Source organism: Schistocerca cancellata, chromosome 3 (genome assembly GCF_023864275.1).
Source record: "Schistocerca cancellata isolate TAMUIC-IGC-003103 chromosome 3, iqSchCanc2.1, whole genome shotgun sequence".
In the NCBI taxonomy this organism is placed as follows: domain Eukaryota; kingdom Metazoa; phylum Arthropoda; class Insecta; order Orthoptera; family Acrididae; genus Schistocerca; species Schistocerca cancellata.
Window position 1 is genome coordinate 680288663 of NC_064628.1, and position 20342 is coordinate 680309004.

At 40.5% G+C, this 20342-nt stretch overlaps 1 protein-coding gene across 1 annotated transcript in view; it reads right to left on the minus strand.

Annotated features, from left to right (window-relative positions):
- The window catches only part of LOC126175658 (betaine--homocysteine S-methyltransferase 1-like), a 79039-nt gene that overhangs the window by 6707 nt on the left and 51990 nt on the right, over positions 1 to 20342 (minus strand). The window contains exons 4-7 of the mRNA XM_049922566.1: positions 13515 to 13706; positions 1532 to 1691; positions 1283 to 1453; positions 1064 to 1178 (exon numbers count right to left, since the gene is read on the minus strand). Of these exons, the coding sequence (XP_049778523.1) occupies positions 1064 to 1178; positions 1283 to 1453; positions 1532 to 1691; positions 13515 to 13706 (638 nt within the window). The remainder of the gene's footprint in view (positions 1 to 1063; positions 1179 to 1282; positions 1454 to 1531; positions 1692 to 13514; positions 13707 to 20342) is intronic.

Below are 20342 nucleotides of genomic sequence, written 5' to 3' on the forward strand. Positions count from 1 at the left end.
CACACACACACACACACAGTCTCTGGCACTTTGAGTATCATTGTCATTGATAATTAGAAGTAGGCATGAGAGTTGCAAATGCCAGTACTACTGCAGGTAACTTTGATCTTATTTGTTAATGCTACAAGGTCCAGTGCCTCATTATTTGCTAATACTGAGTCCAAACCTAATACTGCTTGTGCTTATCCCTTTCTACAAAAACCTGCATACAATGACACTGTGTACCCAGTAATAAGTAGAAGTACAAGGCGATACTGAATCAATGGTGAAACTGAACTGCTCTGAGTCTTAAGACAAACGTGTCCCATCAAACTTTGTAATTAAAGAGATAAAGGAGTTAATAATACACGACATCCTCTGTGCACATTGATAAATTGGTTCTTTGTTGGCAGTACTGTCCAGTATGTCTAAGAAAGACAATGGCTGTTATCTCCATGAAAGGGGTGACAAATATTGTACTAAGAATTATTGGCCAGTTTCTCTTGGTCCCTATGTTTCCCAAAATAACTTAATGTTTATACACCAGCAAATAGGTCTGCATTTGACAAATAATATCATCTTGACAATCTCATGGTTACATGCCAGCTGTCCACAGCCAAACCTGTTTAAAATGTTATTTCTTTTGCACAGATCTCTTATGAAACAAACCTATGTGCTGAAGCTACACTAGTTGATACGATCAAGACATTTTATTCACTAAACCATAAAATATTGCTGGATAAACTGTAGTGCTATGGCATGTTGGACTGAAAGTCTTAAGTCTCTCCAACAATTCCTACTGCAGTAATAGGATACAAATCACACTAAAGCATTTTTTTTTTTTTTTAAGTTACTCAAGTTGTTTCCAAAAGCCAGTGCTAAGACCACTGCTGTTTATAATATTTATAAATAACCAGCCCAATAAACATGCTGTGTAAATATGTACTTTATGCAGATGACATTCATTCATAAATTCTGGAGAGATGCGAACAAACCAAATGTAAGAATACTTCATAGACACTGAAATCATAGGGGGGAAAAGCACCTGTTTGTTTACCACTAAGGAGAGAGGGAAACAGCTTACCTAATGTGGTATGGTTCAAAGCCACAGCAGCCTCCAATGTAGCGTATGCCAAGTTTGTATGCTTCTCGAGCATAGCGATGAATGTCCCAGCGAGTAACAACTCTAGGTTCTAGAGCTATAAAATTAGAAATTACATTATTTAGTGACATAGCTAAAATTAAACACAATATTTTCACAAGATAAACATATTTGAAAACTTTGCAATTATTTACTGCCTACCAAATGGAAATTCTGGCAGATCAATAAAGCCTTGGCGACCAGCATCTGGAGTGTGGTACGCTAGTGGCTGGCTCATAAGGTGAACTTTGATTCCTTCTTTATCAAGAGCTTCCTTCATCAGCTTTACAGTGTCCAGCACAACAAATGGATCAAAATGACAGTTTACACCAACTGCAAGAAATGATGGCTATAAAAAAATTCTGTAGAAGGAAGAAAATTAAGAATAAAAATTTAACAATGTTTCATTACCAATATCAGCTCCTGCTTTTGCCATTCTCACTGCACATGCTCCTGCTGGAATATTGTGTAAGTCTCCAAGTGGACCAATGCACATTGTGGCTGCTACTGCTTTGCCAGATGCTTTGCAAACTTCAATAGCCCATTCCATTTCTTCTACATGTTCAAAATACTGTTAAATATTTCAAGGTTAGTGCATATATTATGGATTCTAATTTGATATCAGACAAAAGAAGGCTGTTTCTTTAAACAGCAATAGTAACTTTTAAAGAGTCTTACAACATTAGTTTCATTTTCATTTAATGAAAGATACGCAAGTCTTAACAGATAAATAACAAGATGTTAAGGAGGGCAGAATGTAATGTAGGGAAACTTTTGGCTATAACAAGTTCAGCAAGTTAAAAATCTAGTATTAATCTTCTATGGCTACAACAGAATATTACCCATCTTGGAAATTTGACATCTACATGTTTTGGATGCTGATATTCACCAAATGTGCTATTCCATTACACACATTTTTGTGTGTCCATTAAAATGCCAGTACATCTCAAATCCTGCAACATTACCCACCAGCAAATGTCATTCGTTCCATACTAAGTTTTAATGTTTCCACGGCTCATGAATTATAATCTAAGGCAAGGGCAATGTGTTTTCATGCCCATATATGGTCAAGGAAATCCTGCTACAATTGAGAGGATGTGGATGAACTTTACTGGTTGAAGTGTGCCCTTCCAAAACATTAATTTGAAATTTAAATGTGGAGAAATAATTTTATTCCGTGTGTCTTAAATATAACTGGAAAAGATGTGTGATTTGTCTTAGAGTAAGACAAATGTAACAAAATATTTGAGTCAGTCCCAGGCCAAAAGAAAGTCTTAAAATAAGACACACAAGGCTGGCTAGTGGTAAGGAGCCAATAAGGCACTTCCATGATATCAGAGGAAGAGAAGTGTGTGGGCATAAGGGACACTAGACCATTCTGACCTATGCCTGGAAGCAGACTGCCACCATTATTACAGAAAGTATAATCGGAATGCTACTGTGGGAGGGATGGGAAGAATAGTGAGTAGGACAATCCTCATTCCTCATTGTTGAGCAATGTCCTACTCACTATCCTTCCCACCCCTCTCACAGTGGTATTCCACTGCCCACTGACTCTACAATTTATCATCATCCATCACTACACAACCCTGCTCCCAAACCCTTGCCTCGTGGCTCATACCTGTAAAAGACCTAGAAGCAAACCTGTCCCATAGATCCTCCCACCACAACCTACTCCAGTTCAGCCACAAGCATCACCTATCCCATCAAAGGCAGGGCTACCTGTGAAACCAGTCATGTGATCTATAAGATAAGTTGTAATCAATGTGCTACCTTCTACACGAGTATGACCACCAACAAGCTGGCTGTCTGCATGAATGGCCACTGATAAACTGTACAAGTGGACGATCCCATTGCTGAACATGCTGCCAAACATGACATCCTTCATTTCAATGATGGCTTCACAACCTGTGCCATATGGATCCTTCCCACAAACACCAGCTTTTCCGAATTGCGCAGGTAAGAACTCTCCCTGCAATACATCCTACGTTCCCGTAATCCTCCTGTCCTCAACCTTTGTTAATCATTGTCCTCACCCATCTAGCCCCATCCCTGTTCCCATTCCAGCACTACACAGCCCTCCATTCCACCAACACACCCACAGTCTACTTGTCTCCTTTTCAAGTACCCACACACTTCTCTGCTTTTCAAGTACCCACACCCCCTCCCACTCTTCAGCCTTCGTCTAACTTCCCAATCACACCTACCTGCCCTACCTTCTCTCCATGTCATCCCTGTGTGCTCTGACAAGTAGCACTTTTCTGTCCCCCACCCATACCATGCTGTCCCTCCCTGTCCCTGTCCCAGCCTCCACCTCATCCCCACCACCAAGCTGTGTGCCATCATGTGCTGCTGCTAGCAGTATTGTGTCAGCAGCCAGAGACTGTGCTACTGTGCTCCTGTGTGTGTGTGTGTGTGTGTGTGTGTGTGTGTGTGTGTGTGTGTGTGTGTGTGTGTGTGTGTGTGTGTGTGTGTGATTTCCGATGAAGGCCTTGCTGCCTGAAGCTTATTTTCTGACAGGACAGCCTTTTTGTTGTGCCTATCTGTGATTCAGCATCTCCACTATATGGTGAGTAGTAGCTATCCTTTTCATAATATTCTGACATCTTTAAATACATATGAAATTTGACAGACTTTATGAATAATTAACTTTCACTGTATGTAGCACATGTGAATGGAAGCGTGGGCACAACACAGCTTCCATTTTCTCTAAATTGGAGATAGACCTCTTGGCAAAAGAAAAATGCACCAGCCTCCCAGTGTAGCACATTGGCAAGCTGCCACTTCAAAGTGAACACAGAATTTGTTCATATCAGCTAGGCAGGCAGCACCTGTTCTCTGCCATTGGCACTGACATATTTTGTATAGCAGACTGAAGGGAACTGTCATTAGCTTCAAGGCTCATCCGACTACGGCTGAGCCCCACAGCTTGCTGCTCATGGTTTAACTAACAGGCAATAATGTGAACCTTACAAGCAGTTGTTCTGTTACTACCAATTTGGGGTTAAAAATTGCTAAACCCTAGGTCTGAAGACATGTTTCAGATTTGAAATGGAATTTAACAAGAGATCAAACAATGGAAAATCCAGGATGGAATGTAAAAAGAATAGTGCTGTATTAAGTACGGTGAAAAAATGAAGTCTTAATTTGAATTAAGATGAGGACAGGAGTTGTCATGGAGAAACAGAACAGATGTAGACGTTTTGTAAATAAGAAAGTTAAAAAAATCAGTTATTTAAGGAGTTACAGGCAGAATAGCAGGGCTTTATTTAAAAATAATTATACACCCCAGAAATTGTTGGTATCTGTGCACCAATGAGGAGATGGAAGCCCCATTATGGAATGCTAATGATAAATTTTAATTTAGTATTAGTGAACCAGTAAACAAGTTTTCAGGAGAAAACTTTGGGTACAGAAGAAACCATAGGTATACATTAGTAGAATTGGACAAAATGTTCTCTCTCTTCACCCTCTCAGAATAAAAATAAGACAAAGGCCAAATTTAATGAAGTTTTGTTTGAAAACATGTGTACTTCAACTTTCAAGCACTAGCTCTTTCTTTAGCTAGCATGAATGCTGCTTTCTGTTGTTTGTTCTTGTGCTCCACTCAGTGTTCCACTATAGGTTTGTGGTTGCCTTTCCCTTATTTTGCATAAAAATTAGTTTGACTTTTTTCAGGATGGATGGATATGTTGGTATGGGCACATGACAGCAAGGCCTACAGTGCATGCACAAACACAGTTTGAGACAAATCTCAGTAAAATGCACTAAACAGGAGTATAAAACAACATGTAAAATAAAGGTAAAAACGGTTGAAAAACTGTGTGCATACCCATACAGGAGCATGGACAAAGTATCATGTCAATATTAAAACATTAACTGAAAAGGAAGAAAGTGGTATAAGGAGCTAAAACAATAGAGCAGATAGATGTGACTGGTTGCCCATAAGAATACAAAAGGAGAAACCAGCCACTCAGCAACACACTAAAGCCTCCAGCCTTAAAGCTTAGGCCAGAGTCCTTTCACCCAACTTTAAAACCTTAGTCACACACATATCATCATCAGCAGCAGCAGCAGCAGCAGAAATAACAGGCAGATCCCCACCAATATTTGCTTCTGCCCTTGCATCATGGTATAAAATACACACTGTTAAAATATGGCAGATAGAGATGTGGTTGCCAGAAGCATCACAAAATGGGGAATCCTCTCACCATAGTAAAAAACGATGTGTAAGAGAGCAGTGCCCAATGCAAAGATGTGTGAGGGTCACTTCATCCTGCCCGAGCAACTGGCAAGAGAAATGTCATGGGTGGACAGTCTACTTCACCAGCTGCAGCTTATTGTCCATTACTGCCAGCCATTCCTCATTCCACAACTGCATTAACTTCCTGTGTAGTGAAGAAACAACAGCCTGCAAGGGAATAGGACAACGTACCACATCTTATTCTCTGCAGGCTTCCTTAGCAGCACAATTGGCCAGTTCATTTCCCTGTATCCTTACATGACCTGGCACCCAGCAAACAACACCTGCTTTCCCTGTCATTGGAGCAAGTGTACCTGGTCCTATATCAGCTGGGCCAATTTCACAGCTGGATGCAAATTCTGTAACAGTCTTCCGACTAACATCACTTCGACTTTTTTTTTCTCTCTCCTTCAAACAATAATGCTGGTTATCTCTCAACAGTTACATCATCAGTGACAAGCTGAACCCTAATCTTCAACTTTTTGAGAATTTCCCAAGTTTTGTGACTAATGTGAACCAAACAAATACTAGAGGGACTCCTGAAAATTCCTACATTTTAAAACTAATTATTATGGAAATACATTGAAAATTATTCAGTTTATTATGAAATAAAGTAAAATAAGTACGTTTCATCTCAGAAATTAGTTTGATCAGCATAGCATGATTAGGCGTGGTCTTTAAGTCAGCTCTTGCTGCCTGCTGACTTGAAATTTCCTTAGTCAACCCATTATTATGAGCTCTCCAGTTTTATATGGAATCCAAATATTGTTCTTAATGTTGTACACATACACATAAAATTATCAGTTGTCAAAGTGAAAAACAAGTCTTAATACTAACTGGGAATCAAATTTCTGAAGTTAGTTTTATGAAATGTCAATTATCTTGAGAACTTGATAAGCGGATTACAACACGTAAGCATCAAGAGTCATCACACAAGGTGTGCCTCTGAGCATGCTCATGCTTCACGGGGACATCAAAGTAGGGTTTTTAACAAGACTACCCATAGTGACCATCAGAGCTTGATTTGTAAAGAAAGAGGTTTCAGTACTGTGGCCTTCTGGACTGGGGGGGGGGGGGGGGGCTGTTTTTTAAATTTAGACTTCTTAAAACATATTAACAGAATCTTCCGTCAGTTCTTGGTAGAACAACATTATAATAATAATAAATGAAAAGCACCATTTTGCTTTTGTTTTTGTGCTTTTCATTTATTATTACTTCTTAAAACGTTATTTTAATCATTTTTTGCACATTTTAAAAGCATGAATACAATATTTGTACTGGTAAAAATAAAGTTTTGTTGTACCACACCTCTATCTGCAGTTCTGATTCTTTCTAGGTACTGGCATTGAGGGCCAGTGCATACTATCACAATTCAAGCACTAGTGAGAGATATTTTGGAACTGATAAAGATACATTTTTCCAATGAGAGAGAATTTTTTGACAGCCATTAGGGGCTTCTTAGCAACAAGTAGGCAGAGACATTTCACAGGAAATGATTACAAAGTTTCTTTCATTCGTTCATTATCCTATCAAGGAGGCAAAGCTTTAGGAATGTGGAACAAGCAAAGTATACATGAACAAAAGACAAGTAAATCAAGAAATTGACCTGCATGTTGTATTAATCTATTCACTATACTGCTTATTTTAATCAAGTAAATTAGAGAAAATTTGTAACATTTTCAGTTCTACTATACAGCTGCTGTGTATCACCTGTTGGTAGGTGATATTTACTTGATAATGGCAGTTTTTGAAAAAAATTTACATTTTTAAATACTGAATCTTATTTACCATACTTATTCTGCAACTTAACAGCACACTGCTAGTTGCTCTGCAGCCGACAAAAATTTTCAGTCATTAAATCTAAATATTTGAATAATGTGTGGAAAGAATGGTTAATGACATCTGCTTTTAATTTTCTTTTTAACAAGTTGAGACTCCCAATAATCTAAGACAAAAAGGTAAATTTATATGAAAATTATTTTTATGTCCTCTTTTGTGATTTTGCATCACAGCTGAGCTGAAACATTTTCCCCCCAACAAGAAATAAAAACTTTAAGAGTAAATGAATTCTCCATCTACATCCATATTCTGCAAACTACTGTGAAGGATGTGGCAGGTGCTTCTCATTCCATTCACATATGGAGTGTGAGAAGAATGACTGAATGCATCTGCATGTTCTATAATTAATTTAATTATGTCCTCACAATCCCTGTGCGAGCCACACTTTGGGAGATGTATATTCCTAGAGTCATCACTTAAAGGTAGTTTTTGAAACTAAGTAGGCTTCCTCAGAACAGTTAACACTCATCTTATGGTGTCTGATAGATCAGTTACTTTAGCATTGCTCTGACACTTTTCATGGGTCAAACAAACCTGCAACCATGATCTGTATAGGTCCAATGTCACCTGTTAGTCCTATCTGGTAAGGATCTACCACACTTGAGCAATTTCTGGCATGATCACACTTGAGCAATTTCTGGCACGATTACATCTTATGTCAGATATGGAAGAAGTGACAAAATACATTCTTAAATTTTATATAACTGTTTACATCACATATGCTATGAAACATTAAAATGTTATGACCAGTTTCAGTTGAGCTTAGTCAACCATCTTCCCATCATTCATGGTAAAATAAATGTCAACGTAAAGCATAGTGACAAAATCTGTGCCATGTATGTATCCTGGAGTATGTATGTGTGTGGCACTTTTAATACAAAGCTGAATAACCAGCAATGTAAAACCAACTAATTGAAAACCAAGCTTAATGAGATTCCAGCTATTCAGTCTTATATTCAGTGTGTGTGTGTGTGTGTGTGTGTGTGTGTGTGTCACATACAGATGTGCTCCAAGCTACATAGAAGTTGCAGAGTTTGTCAGTAATGACATTTAGTTTATCATGAGTGACCTGAAGATGGTTTCTTAGTCACCTGAAACTAGTCTTCACATTTTAATGTTTTATACTGTAAACAGTCTGGACAATCATAAAAAGTTGTTAATTTTTTTTAATTTTTAAGAATTACAGAATGGGTTACATGTGTTGTTGACTGACTACATTTCCCTAGGACAGTCTGTGCATGTGATCATCTAATTTCATATCCTTGGAAGTAGTTACATCCATGTACTTTTAAGAGTTTATGTTGATATTTTAGTCACACATTTCTACTTTTTTTTCATTTTGTGATGTGCACAATTTTGAATTTTTGAACATTTAAAGCAGATTGCTAAATTTTAGTTTACATCTCTTACAGTTGCACTTTTGATAATATGCACAGGTGTGGTACCAAGTCAATGAAAAGCGAAAAGTGCTGCGTCCACCTAACTGCCACAATCCATGGCTTTCAGGATTTCATGTGAGAATTGCTAGTTGGATTTCATGTGATTTAAGTTTCCAGAATCCACACCAGTTGGCATAGAGTTTATTCCATTAGAAATCTCATTACATCTGAGCTCAGAATACTTGAAGACTCTACAACAAATGTGTGTCAAAGTTATTGGACAGTAGTTTTGTGGATCACTTCTGCTACCCTTCTTGTAGATGTGTGTGACCTGTGCTTTCTTTTAACTATTGGGCACAGTTTTTTTGTTTGAGAGATCTGTTGGATCACAGTTAAAGAGGGGCTAACTTGCCCACAAGTTTGATACGGAATCTGATAGGGAATCTATCAGGCCTTGGAACTTTGTTAAGTTGTAGTGATTTCAGCTATTTCTCAACATCATTACCGCTAATATTTATGATATCTGTTTTACTTTCATTTGTAATGGTGCAAGAATTAAACTGGGACAATACCCCTGGATTTTCATTTGTTAAGGAACATTTCAAAACAGAGTTCAGCATTTCTGTTTTTGCTTTGATACCCTCAGTTTCAGTCCTTGTTTTGTTTATGAGTATGTGGACACTAACTTTGGTACCATTAACAGATTTTTACATATGATCAGAATTTTTAGTTTTTGAGAGATTTTTTTAGAACAGCCTAGTGAGGTATATAAGCATTTCAGGACACATATGTGCAAGATGCATGGTTACCTATGGCACACAACATTCTTACTGCTTGCTTCAGCTGAATGATCACTATTAACTCTAAATGCTCTAAACTAGAACATTATACCACAAGACAGCATGGAGTGTAAGTATGCAGAGTAAGGCAACACACTTCTTCAGGTCAACACAATGAGAGATGGTTCCAAGGGCACAACACACTCAGTGAGCATCTTGATTAGTTTGTTTACCTCATAAAATCTGAGGCATTTTACACAGTTGCTTCACGCACTGTGTGACAATGTCTTCTCCTGGCACTAATGGGTCACAGTTTGGTTGTTTGCTATCTCGATAATGAGAGAGAGTTGGTTGTCAGCCCTGGTGCAGATTGCGCAGACTTTAATATTGAGCTTGTGAAGATAAGTAATTAATTCTATAATAACTGTCAATTATGTTAATATTATACTGTAAGGAAGTTAGAGTGTTTCATATTATCTATTGAAGGTTTCATTTGTTTCAAAGCATTTCTCTGAGAGGGGGGGGGGGGGGGGGGACTTAATCTATGGGCCGGTTTCCACTTAAGACATAGGTTTACATACAAATTTAAGACATTTCATTAAGTATTAAGTGAAGAATTTAGATTGTTTTCATTACACATATATTTAGTAGTGGCATATCTATTTTGGAAATTAAAGGTTTTAAGTTCTATCTTATTTCCTTTCAAAACACAAAGTACGTGTTGCACATACACAATCTTAGGCCCAATTTTTCGGGTATACGAGTTTTTATTTTTAATGTTAGTTTAAGTGCATTGTGTTGCTATATTAATAGTATACATGTATATTAGTGTTCCACATAACATTAGTGAATCTTGTGATCTGTAGGTAATATAATATTACTGTTATTGCCTAGATAAATTTCATAAAAGTATTGTAAACAACCATGAGTGAGAAGTGTTTAAGCTGCTGTAAGAAAGTCAGTTCTGGGATTCTGTGCAGCTGTTGGGGCAGATAGTTATACTGGGTTGAATGTAGTGCCATGGGAATTGGGGAAGTAAATGGGTCTCTTCAATGGTATTGCGAAGGATGTTCAAAGCGATATGAAAATAGCAGACCAGGAAGGGAGGATTAGAGCCCTTATGGCTGACCTGGATAGTGCTAGGGAGAGACTGATGACGTTAACAGGGGAGAAGGGTGAAGATGGTGGGAAGTGGTAGCAAGGAACAAGGGCCACAAAAAGAGAACAGTATCTGATAGTTTCATCACTGGCACAAACAACAGATTTGCCTTGCTACCTCAGTCACCTAAGGAAGAGGCTCAAGTAGATGTAAGTGTAGTGAGCACTCAACAGACTTTCACTAGGAAACCAACTGTTTCAAAAAAGTAGAAATTAGGAGGAAAGTTCTCTTTGTTAGATAGTAGATGTGGAAGAGGTGTGGGCCAGATCTTGCAGGAAAAAATTAGGTGACAGGTACCAGGACATGTCTTAGCCAAGTGATAGATGATGTAGGATCATTGTGCAAGGGCTTTATAAAGCAAGATCATGTTTTAGTAGTGGGTGGAGCAGGAAACAGTATTGATGGGGATTAGGGCTACAATGTTGAGTGTGACCTGGTAAAAATAGCATCTGCAATGAACCACACAAATGTTGGTTAGGTTCCTGCTTTCATGTGGTATGATCAGCCTCAATTGAACAGCTCTGTCAGGAGGATCAATATGGAGCTAGATCAGCTGCTTTGGGCAGCTGCTTTGTCAGGCATAGGTTTGATTCCTGCTGATGGTATTAGTTGGTGGGACTTCACAAGACATGGCCAGCATCTCAGAAGGAAAGGGAAGAGTAAATTGGCTGGGATGATTGCAAAATCTTTAAGGGGGCACTGAAACTCAAAGGAGTACTTCTTTCGTAGGCTAAGATCAGTGTCCAATCATCCAACATCAATTGAAATTAAGCTTAATGAGAAGCTCAGACAGACAGGTACTAGAGATGTTAAAATATAACCAGAATCTGATAACAGTACAGTGAAAAATAATGTTAGTATATTGCATCAGAATAACGAGGGAATAAAAAACAAAGTATATGAGCTTCTTGTTTGTTTGGAAGATTTTGAAACTGAGGGTGGAATAGATGTACTATGTCTGTCTGATCATCATAAAGTCGCAGGTGTGGAAATGGTAAGTCAAGGTGGATATAAGCTTTCAGAGATTAAGACAAACTGTTAGTTATTAACTACTTTTGGGCCTGCTTAGCTATCATCTAAGCAGAATCTGTTAAGATTGAGTTTGGACCTTTTTTATGTTGGTCATCAGAAAACATATTTGAACCATACTTTAAGTGTGTTGAGTGTCTGAGGCAACTGTAGTGGTAGAATGTAATTTTACCTCGACTTACATGTCATAACCCATTTACAAGACTGTCTCCTTACACTTTATATATTTCCTAACTGTTATTGCTGAAGTTTATGTGGCAAACAATCAAGAACTTCTTTCAATAATACACTAACACTGTTTAAAGTATACATTGCTCCATTTCAAAAAATATTTTCTTCGATAGCTTTGTGAAGTATGCAGTAGAATATATGCCTAGTCTTAGCAGTGGCTTTGAGGCCTCTAAATATGACTTCCATACAGATCATGAAGGTAGAATTAGATTAATACCAGTTCGTAGAAATGCTTTAGCAGTAGACCACACGATGATCAATCTGAATTGAGCAGGAGAAACCAATAAATAAAAGCACCTAAGCAGTGCATAGTTATTTGCAAATTACATATGTGGGTTTACCATTGGATCATGACAGTGTAACTGTCTTTTGTATTATAATAAGAAATAGGAGCATGAAATGACAGTATTCAAGATTGGTAAAGCTAAACACTGATTGGGCAAAAAACTGTAGAAAACATAGGGTATATCTTGAGTCCAGATAACAGACTAGAACAGTGAGTAACACATTGACTGCCACATGCTTAGTGGTGGATGTTTCACCACCAGGCCAGGCACAAAGCATTAGGCCAGAGGCTCTGCTCTGGCTGCCTGCAGCTATACAGCAGTCATTGCATTAAGGAGAGCATGTAATGATGTGAGTTGAAGCAGGGTGTGATCATCAGCTGATGTGCATCTGACCTGACTGTTGCATTCAAATCATGAATTCCACTGATCAGATAGCTCATTGAGGCTGATGACTATGCCATTAAGCATATACTGAAAAAGGCTACTCCAACACTGACATATGGGACAAGTGCACATTAGCTCACCTGCAGGCAGGCGCAATATACACTAATTGGCTACCCTCCAGGTGGGCCTATTTCAAGTGTTCTGTGCATGCACAAGCCATCTGACCGCACCACCCTATGGCCATGGTCACAGCCACAGCAGTGAGGTCTGTCACACAGCCCCAGCTGCTTGACTGCTTGTGCTTCAGTTATTTACCTACTTGTAACTGCAGACACCTGGCTGCCCAAATCTTGACAAAGAGATCAAATTCAACATTATGACTAATCAGTTTCAACTTTCATTCACTTGAGAACTGCTGTCAAAGTGTTTATGCACATACATTCCCACCACACCATTTGCCAGGAAGTGAACCATTTATGTTTGTGTATCATTAAATAATTGTGATAAATATCACAACAATACGCCTTCTTATAGTTACATAGTACGTGAAAAACGTTTTCCTACCACAAGCAGAGATTAGTATTTTTCAGTCTGGAGATTAGACATCAAACTAAAGTCTAACATCAATATTCACAGGCATGGTTATATTAACTGCTAGAACCTTCTTATCTTTCTTATACCCTTACAGTATACAGAATGAATACTGTATTGATGTCAGATTTATGTTTCTTCCTTATTTGTGATCACGTTTGTTTGGTATACCTGTATCCTCCTCAAAGAAGTGGTCTGGAGTAACAAACTGCTATGGAACCAAGCTCCCTTATGTTATCTGTTGTGTAGTGTCTGATGTTTTGTGATCTTAATAAAGGTATAGACTTATCATGGTAAGATACATACAATGTAATCTTCCTGGACCTTGAATATCAGCTTTGCTCAAATTACAAGTAACATACACAGGTTAATGTTAGTATAAGTAATCAACATGTTTAGACATTTAATTTGGCTTTCAATACAGCAATCGCCATATTTTACTCTGGGAATGGATAAAGTTGCAACTACCATACCTCACATATGAGAAAATCAACATCATTTTGAATGAAGACATCAACTTGGTTCTGGAACTCCTTCTGAACTTGTTCTTTTGTGCCACCACTGAGATAGGTAGGAGTCTGGCTCAAACCTCCTGCCACAAGAGCATCCCCTTCAGCAGCAACCTCTTTAGCTATGTCACATGCTGCCTTATTGATTGCTTTTCCCTGCAAATTTCCAGATATATCAGTTTAATCATTGCATCTCCTAGATCCTATTGAGAGTGAGGCCCTCTAGGGATATCTTTCAAGTCTTGGTAAATGTTATCCACACCATAATGCTTACTGTGATTATGGTCCATGAAATTAATGAACTAGAAATTAGTAGCTGCTTCTTTCCATTTATTGCCAAACGTGCTTACAAAAGTAAAAGCTAACAAAACTATCAACAATGTTAATTATTTAAGAAAAGCTATTTCCTCATTTATATTTAATAATTGCTGCTTATCTTTTACTGCCAGCTATATGCTCACATGACCACATTTCTACTTATCATAAAGTTATCTACACTCAACTCAAGCCAGTCTACAATGAACATTGCTAGTTGTAATGCAAGTAGGTTATTTCCACTCCACCAACCTAGATAACCAGATTATCAAATGAACCATTGTTAATTTCCCATTCACTTCAGCACGCATCAAAAAATTATTCAATTTCATTCTCTCCAGCAGCCATGATATATCAGTAACAGCGGTGCTCCATTTTTGTTAAACAAAGACATCCAAAGGAAACAGTTTACTGAATGTATTAGTCTTTTGTTTTTATCACTATCTGTGTGTTTAGTTAGCAGTACTACAAAGAAAAGGTCACAGCCAAGCTATATCAAACCAAGATAAAATCCAGGATTTGTTCAGAGATTCTGTAGGGAAGAGGGGGAGGTTCAGCTTGGCTTTGTGAGAGCACTGTGATGAGTCCATTTTTTTTTTTTACATTGTCACCTTAGGTCACTTTTTTAAAATTTGTTACATTTTTCAACCTCCTTTGTTCTTTTAGGATCAAAATAAGTTATTTACTTTTATTTACAGGTTTCTGTATTCATGCTAATTTAAATTTTTAGAATGCTTCAATGATAAAAGTAGATAAAATCTAACCTGAGGGACTTCTGAAGTTTGAGATTGATTTTTTTTCATTTTTCACTTTTGAGCATTTTTTATATTTTCTTCAACTCTTATTAGTGTCTAATATTCCTCTATTACTACTGCTTCTTTTTGTTCTGGATTCCAGTTTTGCAGTAGTAACAAAACTCCTTCTGTGGTACTTGGTTCAGTTGTGAAAATAAACTTTGAGATATCCACAGCTACTAGTTTGAAAAAGATAGTTTGAAAAGTGAAGTGTCTGTCTGGGGAAAAAAGTTAGTGAAAATGATGGATTTTGTAGTGTGTGTTCTTGCTCTATAAATGGTGACAAGAGGTTTTCAGGCAATTTTTAACCACTCACTTTCAACAAAACTTAAGAGTAACTATGAAATTAAGTGCAGACGATAGCAGGTACATTTGTAACTTTCACACCAGACAATCCTCAAGTTGAAGTTCAGTAAGTGTGCCAATAATATGGATCTTAAGTATCAAGGATAGTTACATCATTTCTGAATTGATTTGGAAAACAAAGTAAATGATAATTATGCTATGGATTTGTCAAATGATGTTTATAATATTTTTAAGATGGTCCTATGATAGTGTTCCTGAAGATGAAGGAACCATTTCATGGCATTCACTTCAGAACTATTCCAGAGATTTTACAGGCAGTAGACTGCACCATTCGCGCCATCAACAGAACAGGCTCTGCTAACGGTATACTATGCCTTCCACATTGCTGGCAACGGGTTCTACACAACAATGGTGACCACTTTGAAGGACTTTAACATATGCAAACATTTAACTCTTTTGTGTCGGTTGTGAGTAAATAGTTGCCACTATGTAAGTTCCAACCCTCTAATTTTTTCCTTTCATTAATTAAAGTCAGTATCTCTTCTGTCACCCCAGGATTTCTACTAGCCCTTGTCTTTTTTACCTACTTTATCCTGTGCTGCCTTCACTATTTCACCTCTCAAAGCTGATACCATTCTTCTTCTACTCTATTTTCTTTCCTCTATCTTGTCAATCGCTCCCTAATCCTTCTTCCTTCCATCAATCCTATACCCACCTCTATCTATTTATCTAATCTATATCTACCTACCTACCTATCTCTCTCTCTCCTACCTCTCTCTCTCACTCTCTCGTCTCTACTCTCTCTACTCTCTCTCTCCTCTACTCTCTCTCTCTCCTCTACCTCTCTCCTACCTCTCTCACTCCTCATCTCTCACTCACACTCTCCTCACCTCTCTCTCTACCTCTCTACCTCTCTCCTCTCTCTCTCTCAACACCTCTCTCAACCTCTCTCTCTACCTCTCTACCTCTCTCTAACCTCTCTCTCTCTCTCTACCTCTCTACCTCTCTCTCTCTCTCTACTACCTCTCTCTCTCTCTCTACCTCTCTCTCTCTCTCTCTACATCTCTCTCTCTCTACTCTACCTCTCTCTCCTCTCTCTACCTCTCTCTACCTCTCTCTCTCCTCTACCTCTCTCTCTAACCTCTCTCTCTACCTCTCTCACTCTACCTCTCTCTCTACCTCTCACTCTACCTCTCTCTCTACCTCTCCTCCTCTCTACCTCTCTCTCTACCCACTCCTCTCTCTCTCTCCTACCTCTCCTCTCTCTCTCTACCTCTACCTCTCTCTCTACCTCTACCTCTACCTCTCTCTCTACCTCTACCTCTCTCCTCTACCTCTACTCTCTCTCTCTACCTCTACCTCTCTCTCCTCTCTCTCTACCTCTCTACCTCTCTCTCTCTCTCTCTACCTCTCTCTCTCTCTCTCTCTACCTCTCTCTCTCTCCTCTCCTCTACCTCTCCTCTCTCTCTCACCTCTCCCTCTCTCTCTCTCTCTACCTCTACCTCACTCTCTCTCTCTACCTCTACCTCTCTCTCCCTCTCTACCCTCTCTCTCTCTCTCTACCTCTCTCTCTCTCACCTCTCTACCTCTCACTCTACCTCTCTCTCTACCTCTCTCTCTACCTCTCTCTCTACCTCTACCTCTCTACCTCTCTCTCTACCTCTCTCTCTCTACCACTCTCTCTCTACCTCTACCTACTCTCTCTCTACCTCTCTCTCTACCTCTACCTCTCTCTCTACCTCTACCTCTCTCTCTCTCTACCTCTACCTCTCACCTCTCACCTCTACCTCTCTCTCTCACCTCTACCTCTCTCTCTCTACCTCTACCTCTCTCTCTCTCTACCTCTACCTCTCTCCTCTCTCTCTACCTCTACCTCTCTCTCTCTCTCTACCTCTACCTCTACCTCTCTCTCTCTCTCTACCTCTACCTCTACCTCTCTCTCTCTCTACCTCCCTCTCTACCTCCCTCTCTCTACCTCCCTCTCTCTACCTCTCTCTCTCTACCTCTCTCTCTCTACCTCTCTCTCTCTACCTCTCTCTCTCTACCTCTCTCTCTCTACCTCTCTCTCTCTACCTCTCTCTCTCTACCTCTCTCTCTCTACCTCTCTCTCTCTACCTCTCTCTCTCTACCTCTCTCTCTCTACCTCTCTCTCTCTACCTCTCTCTCTCTACCTCTCTCTCTCTACCTCTCTCTCTCTACCTCTCTCTCTCTACCTCTCTCTCTCTACCTCTCTCTCTCTACCTCTCTACCTCTCTACCTCTCTCTCTCTACCTCTCTACCTCTCTACCTCTCTCTCTCTACCTCTCTCTCTCTACCTCTCTCTCTCTACCTCTCTCTCTCTACCTCTCTCTCTCTACCTCTCTCTCTCTACCTCTCTCTCTCTACCTCTCTCTCTCTACCTCTCTCTCTCTACCTCTCTCTCTCTACCTCTCTCTCTCTACCTCTCTCTCTCTACCTCTCTCTCTCTACCTCTCTCTCTCTACCTCTCTCTCTCTACCTCTCTCTCTACCTCTCTCTCTACCTACCTATCTACCTATCTACCTCTCTCTATCTACCTATCTACCTCTCTCTATCTACCTATCTACCTCTCTCTATCTACCTATCTATCTCTCTCTATCTACCTATCTATCTCTCTCTATCTACCTATCTATCTCTCTCTATCTACCTATCTATCTCTCTCTATCTACCTATCTATCTCTCTCTATCTACCTATCTATCTCTCTCTATCTACCTATCTATCTCTCTCTATCTACCTATCTATCTCTCTCTATCTACCTATCTATCTCTCTCTATCTACCTATCTATCTCTCTCTATCTACCTATCTATCTCTCTCTATCTACCTATCTATCTCTCTCTATCTATTTATCTATCTCTCTCTATCTATTTATCTATCTACACTCCTGGAAATTGAAATAAGAACACTGTGAATTCATTGTCCCAGGAAGGGAAAACTTTATTGACACATTCCTGGGGTCAGATACATCACATGATCACACTGACAGAACCACAGGCACATAGACACAGGCAACAGAGCATGCACAATGTCGGCACTAGTACAGTGTATATCCACCTTTCGCAGCAATGCAGGCTGCTATTCTCCCATGGAGACGATCGTAGAGATGCTGGATGTAGTCCTGTGGAACGGCTTGCCATGCCATTTCCACCTGGCGCCTCAGTTGGACCAGCGTTCGTGCTGGACGTGCAGACCACGTGAGATGACGCTTCATCCAGTCCCAAACATGCTCAATGGGGGACAGATCCGGAGATCTTGCTGGCCAGGGTAGTTGACTTACACCTTCTAGAGCACGTTGGGTGGCACGGGATACATGCGGACGTGCATTGTCCTGTTGGAACAGCAAGTTCCCTTGCCGGTCTAGGAATGGTAGAACGATGGGTTCGATGACGGTTTGGATGTACCGTGCACTATTCAGTGTCCCCTCGACGATCACCAGTGATGTACGGCCAGTGTAGGAGATCGCTCCCCTCACCATGATGCCGGGTGTTGGCCCTGTGTGCCTCGGTCGTATGCAGTCCTGATTGTGGTGCTCACCTGCACGGCGCCAAACACGCATACGACCATCATTGGCACCAAGGCAGAAGCGACTCTCATCGCTGAAGACGACACGTCTCCATTCGTCCCTCCATTCACGCCTGTCGCGACACCACTGGAGGCGGGCTGCACGATGTTGGGGCGTGAGCGGAAGACAGCCTAACGGTGTGCGGGACCGTAGCCCAGCTTCATGGAGACGGTTGCGAATGGTCCTCGCCGATACCCCAGGAGCAACAGTGTCCCTAATTTGCTGGGAAGTGGCGGTGCGGTCCCCTATGGCACTGCGTAGGATCCTACGGTCTTGGCGTGCATCCGTGCGTCGCTGCGGTCCGGTCCCAGGTCGACGGGCACGTGCACCTTCCGCCGACCACTGGTGACAACATCGATGTACTGTGGAGACCTCACGCACCACGTGTTGAGCAATTCGGCGGTACGTCCACCCGGCCTCCCGCATGCCCACTATACGCCCTCGCTCAAAGTCCGTCAACTGCACATACGGTTCACGTCCACGCTGTCGCGGCATGCTACCAGTGTTAAAGACTGCGATGGAGCTCCGTATGCCATGGCAAACTGGCTGACACTGACGGCGGCGGTGCACAAATGCTGCGCAGCTAGCGCCATTCGACGGCCAACACCGCGGTTCCTGGTGTGTCCGCTGTGCCGTGCGTGTGATCATTGCTTGTACAGCACTCTCGCAGTGTCCAGAGCAAGTATGGTTGGTCTGACACACCGGTGTCAATGTGTTCTTTTTTCCATTTCCAGGAGTGTATTTATCTATCTCTCTCTCTATGGCTCTATCTCTCTCTCTCTATGGCTCTATCTCTCTCTCTCTATGGCTCTATCTCTCTCTCTCTATGGCTCTATCTCTCTCTCTCTATGGCTCTATATCTCTCTCTCTCTATGGCTCTATATCTCTCTCTCTCTATGGCTCTATATCTCTCTCTCTCTATGGCTCTATCTCTCTCTCTCTCTGGCTCTATCTCTCTCTCTCTCTATGGCTCTATCTCTCTCTCTCTCTATGGCTCTATCTCTCTCTCTCTCTATGGCTCTATCTCTCTCTCTCTCTATGGCTCTATCTCTCTCTCTCTCTATGGCTCTATCTCTCTCTCTCTCTATGGCTCTATCTCTCTCTCTCTCTATGGCTCTATCTCTCTCTCTCTCTATGGCTCTATCTCTCTCTCTCTCTATGGCTCTATCTCTCTCTCTCTCTCTATGGCTCTATCTCTCTCTCTCTCTCTATGGCTCTATCTCTCTCTCTCTCTCTATGGCTCTATCTCTCTCTCTCTCTCTATGGCTCTATCTCTCTCTCTCTCTCTATGGCTCTATCTCTCTCTCTCTCTCTATGGCTCTATCTCTCTCTCTCTCTCTATGGCTCTATCTCTCTCTCTCTCTCTATGGCTCTATCTCTCTCTCTCTCTCTATGGCTCTATCTCTCTCTCTCTCTCTATGGCTCTATCTCTCTCTCTCTCTCTATGGCTCTATCTCTCTCTCTCTCTCTATGGCTCTATCTCTCTCTCTCTCTCTATGGCTCTATCTCTCTCTCTCTCTCTATGGCTCTATCTCTCTCTCTCTCTCTATGGCTCTATCTCTCTCTCTCTCTCTATGGCTCTATCTCTCTCTCTCTCTCTATGGCTCTATCTCTCTCTCTCTCTCTATGGCTCTATCTCTCTCTCTCTCTCTATGGCTCTATCTCTCTCTCTCTCTCTATGGCTCTATCTCTCTCTCTCTCTCTATGGCTCTATCTCTCTCTCTCTCTCTATGGCTCTATCTCTCTCTCTCTCTCTATGGCTCTATCTCTCTCTCTCTCTCTATGGCTCTATCTCTCT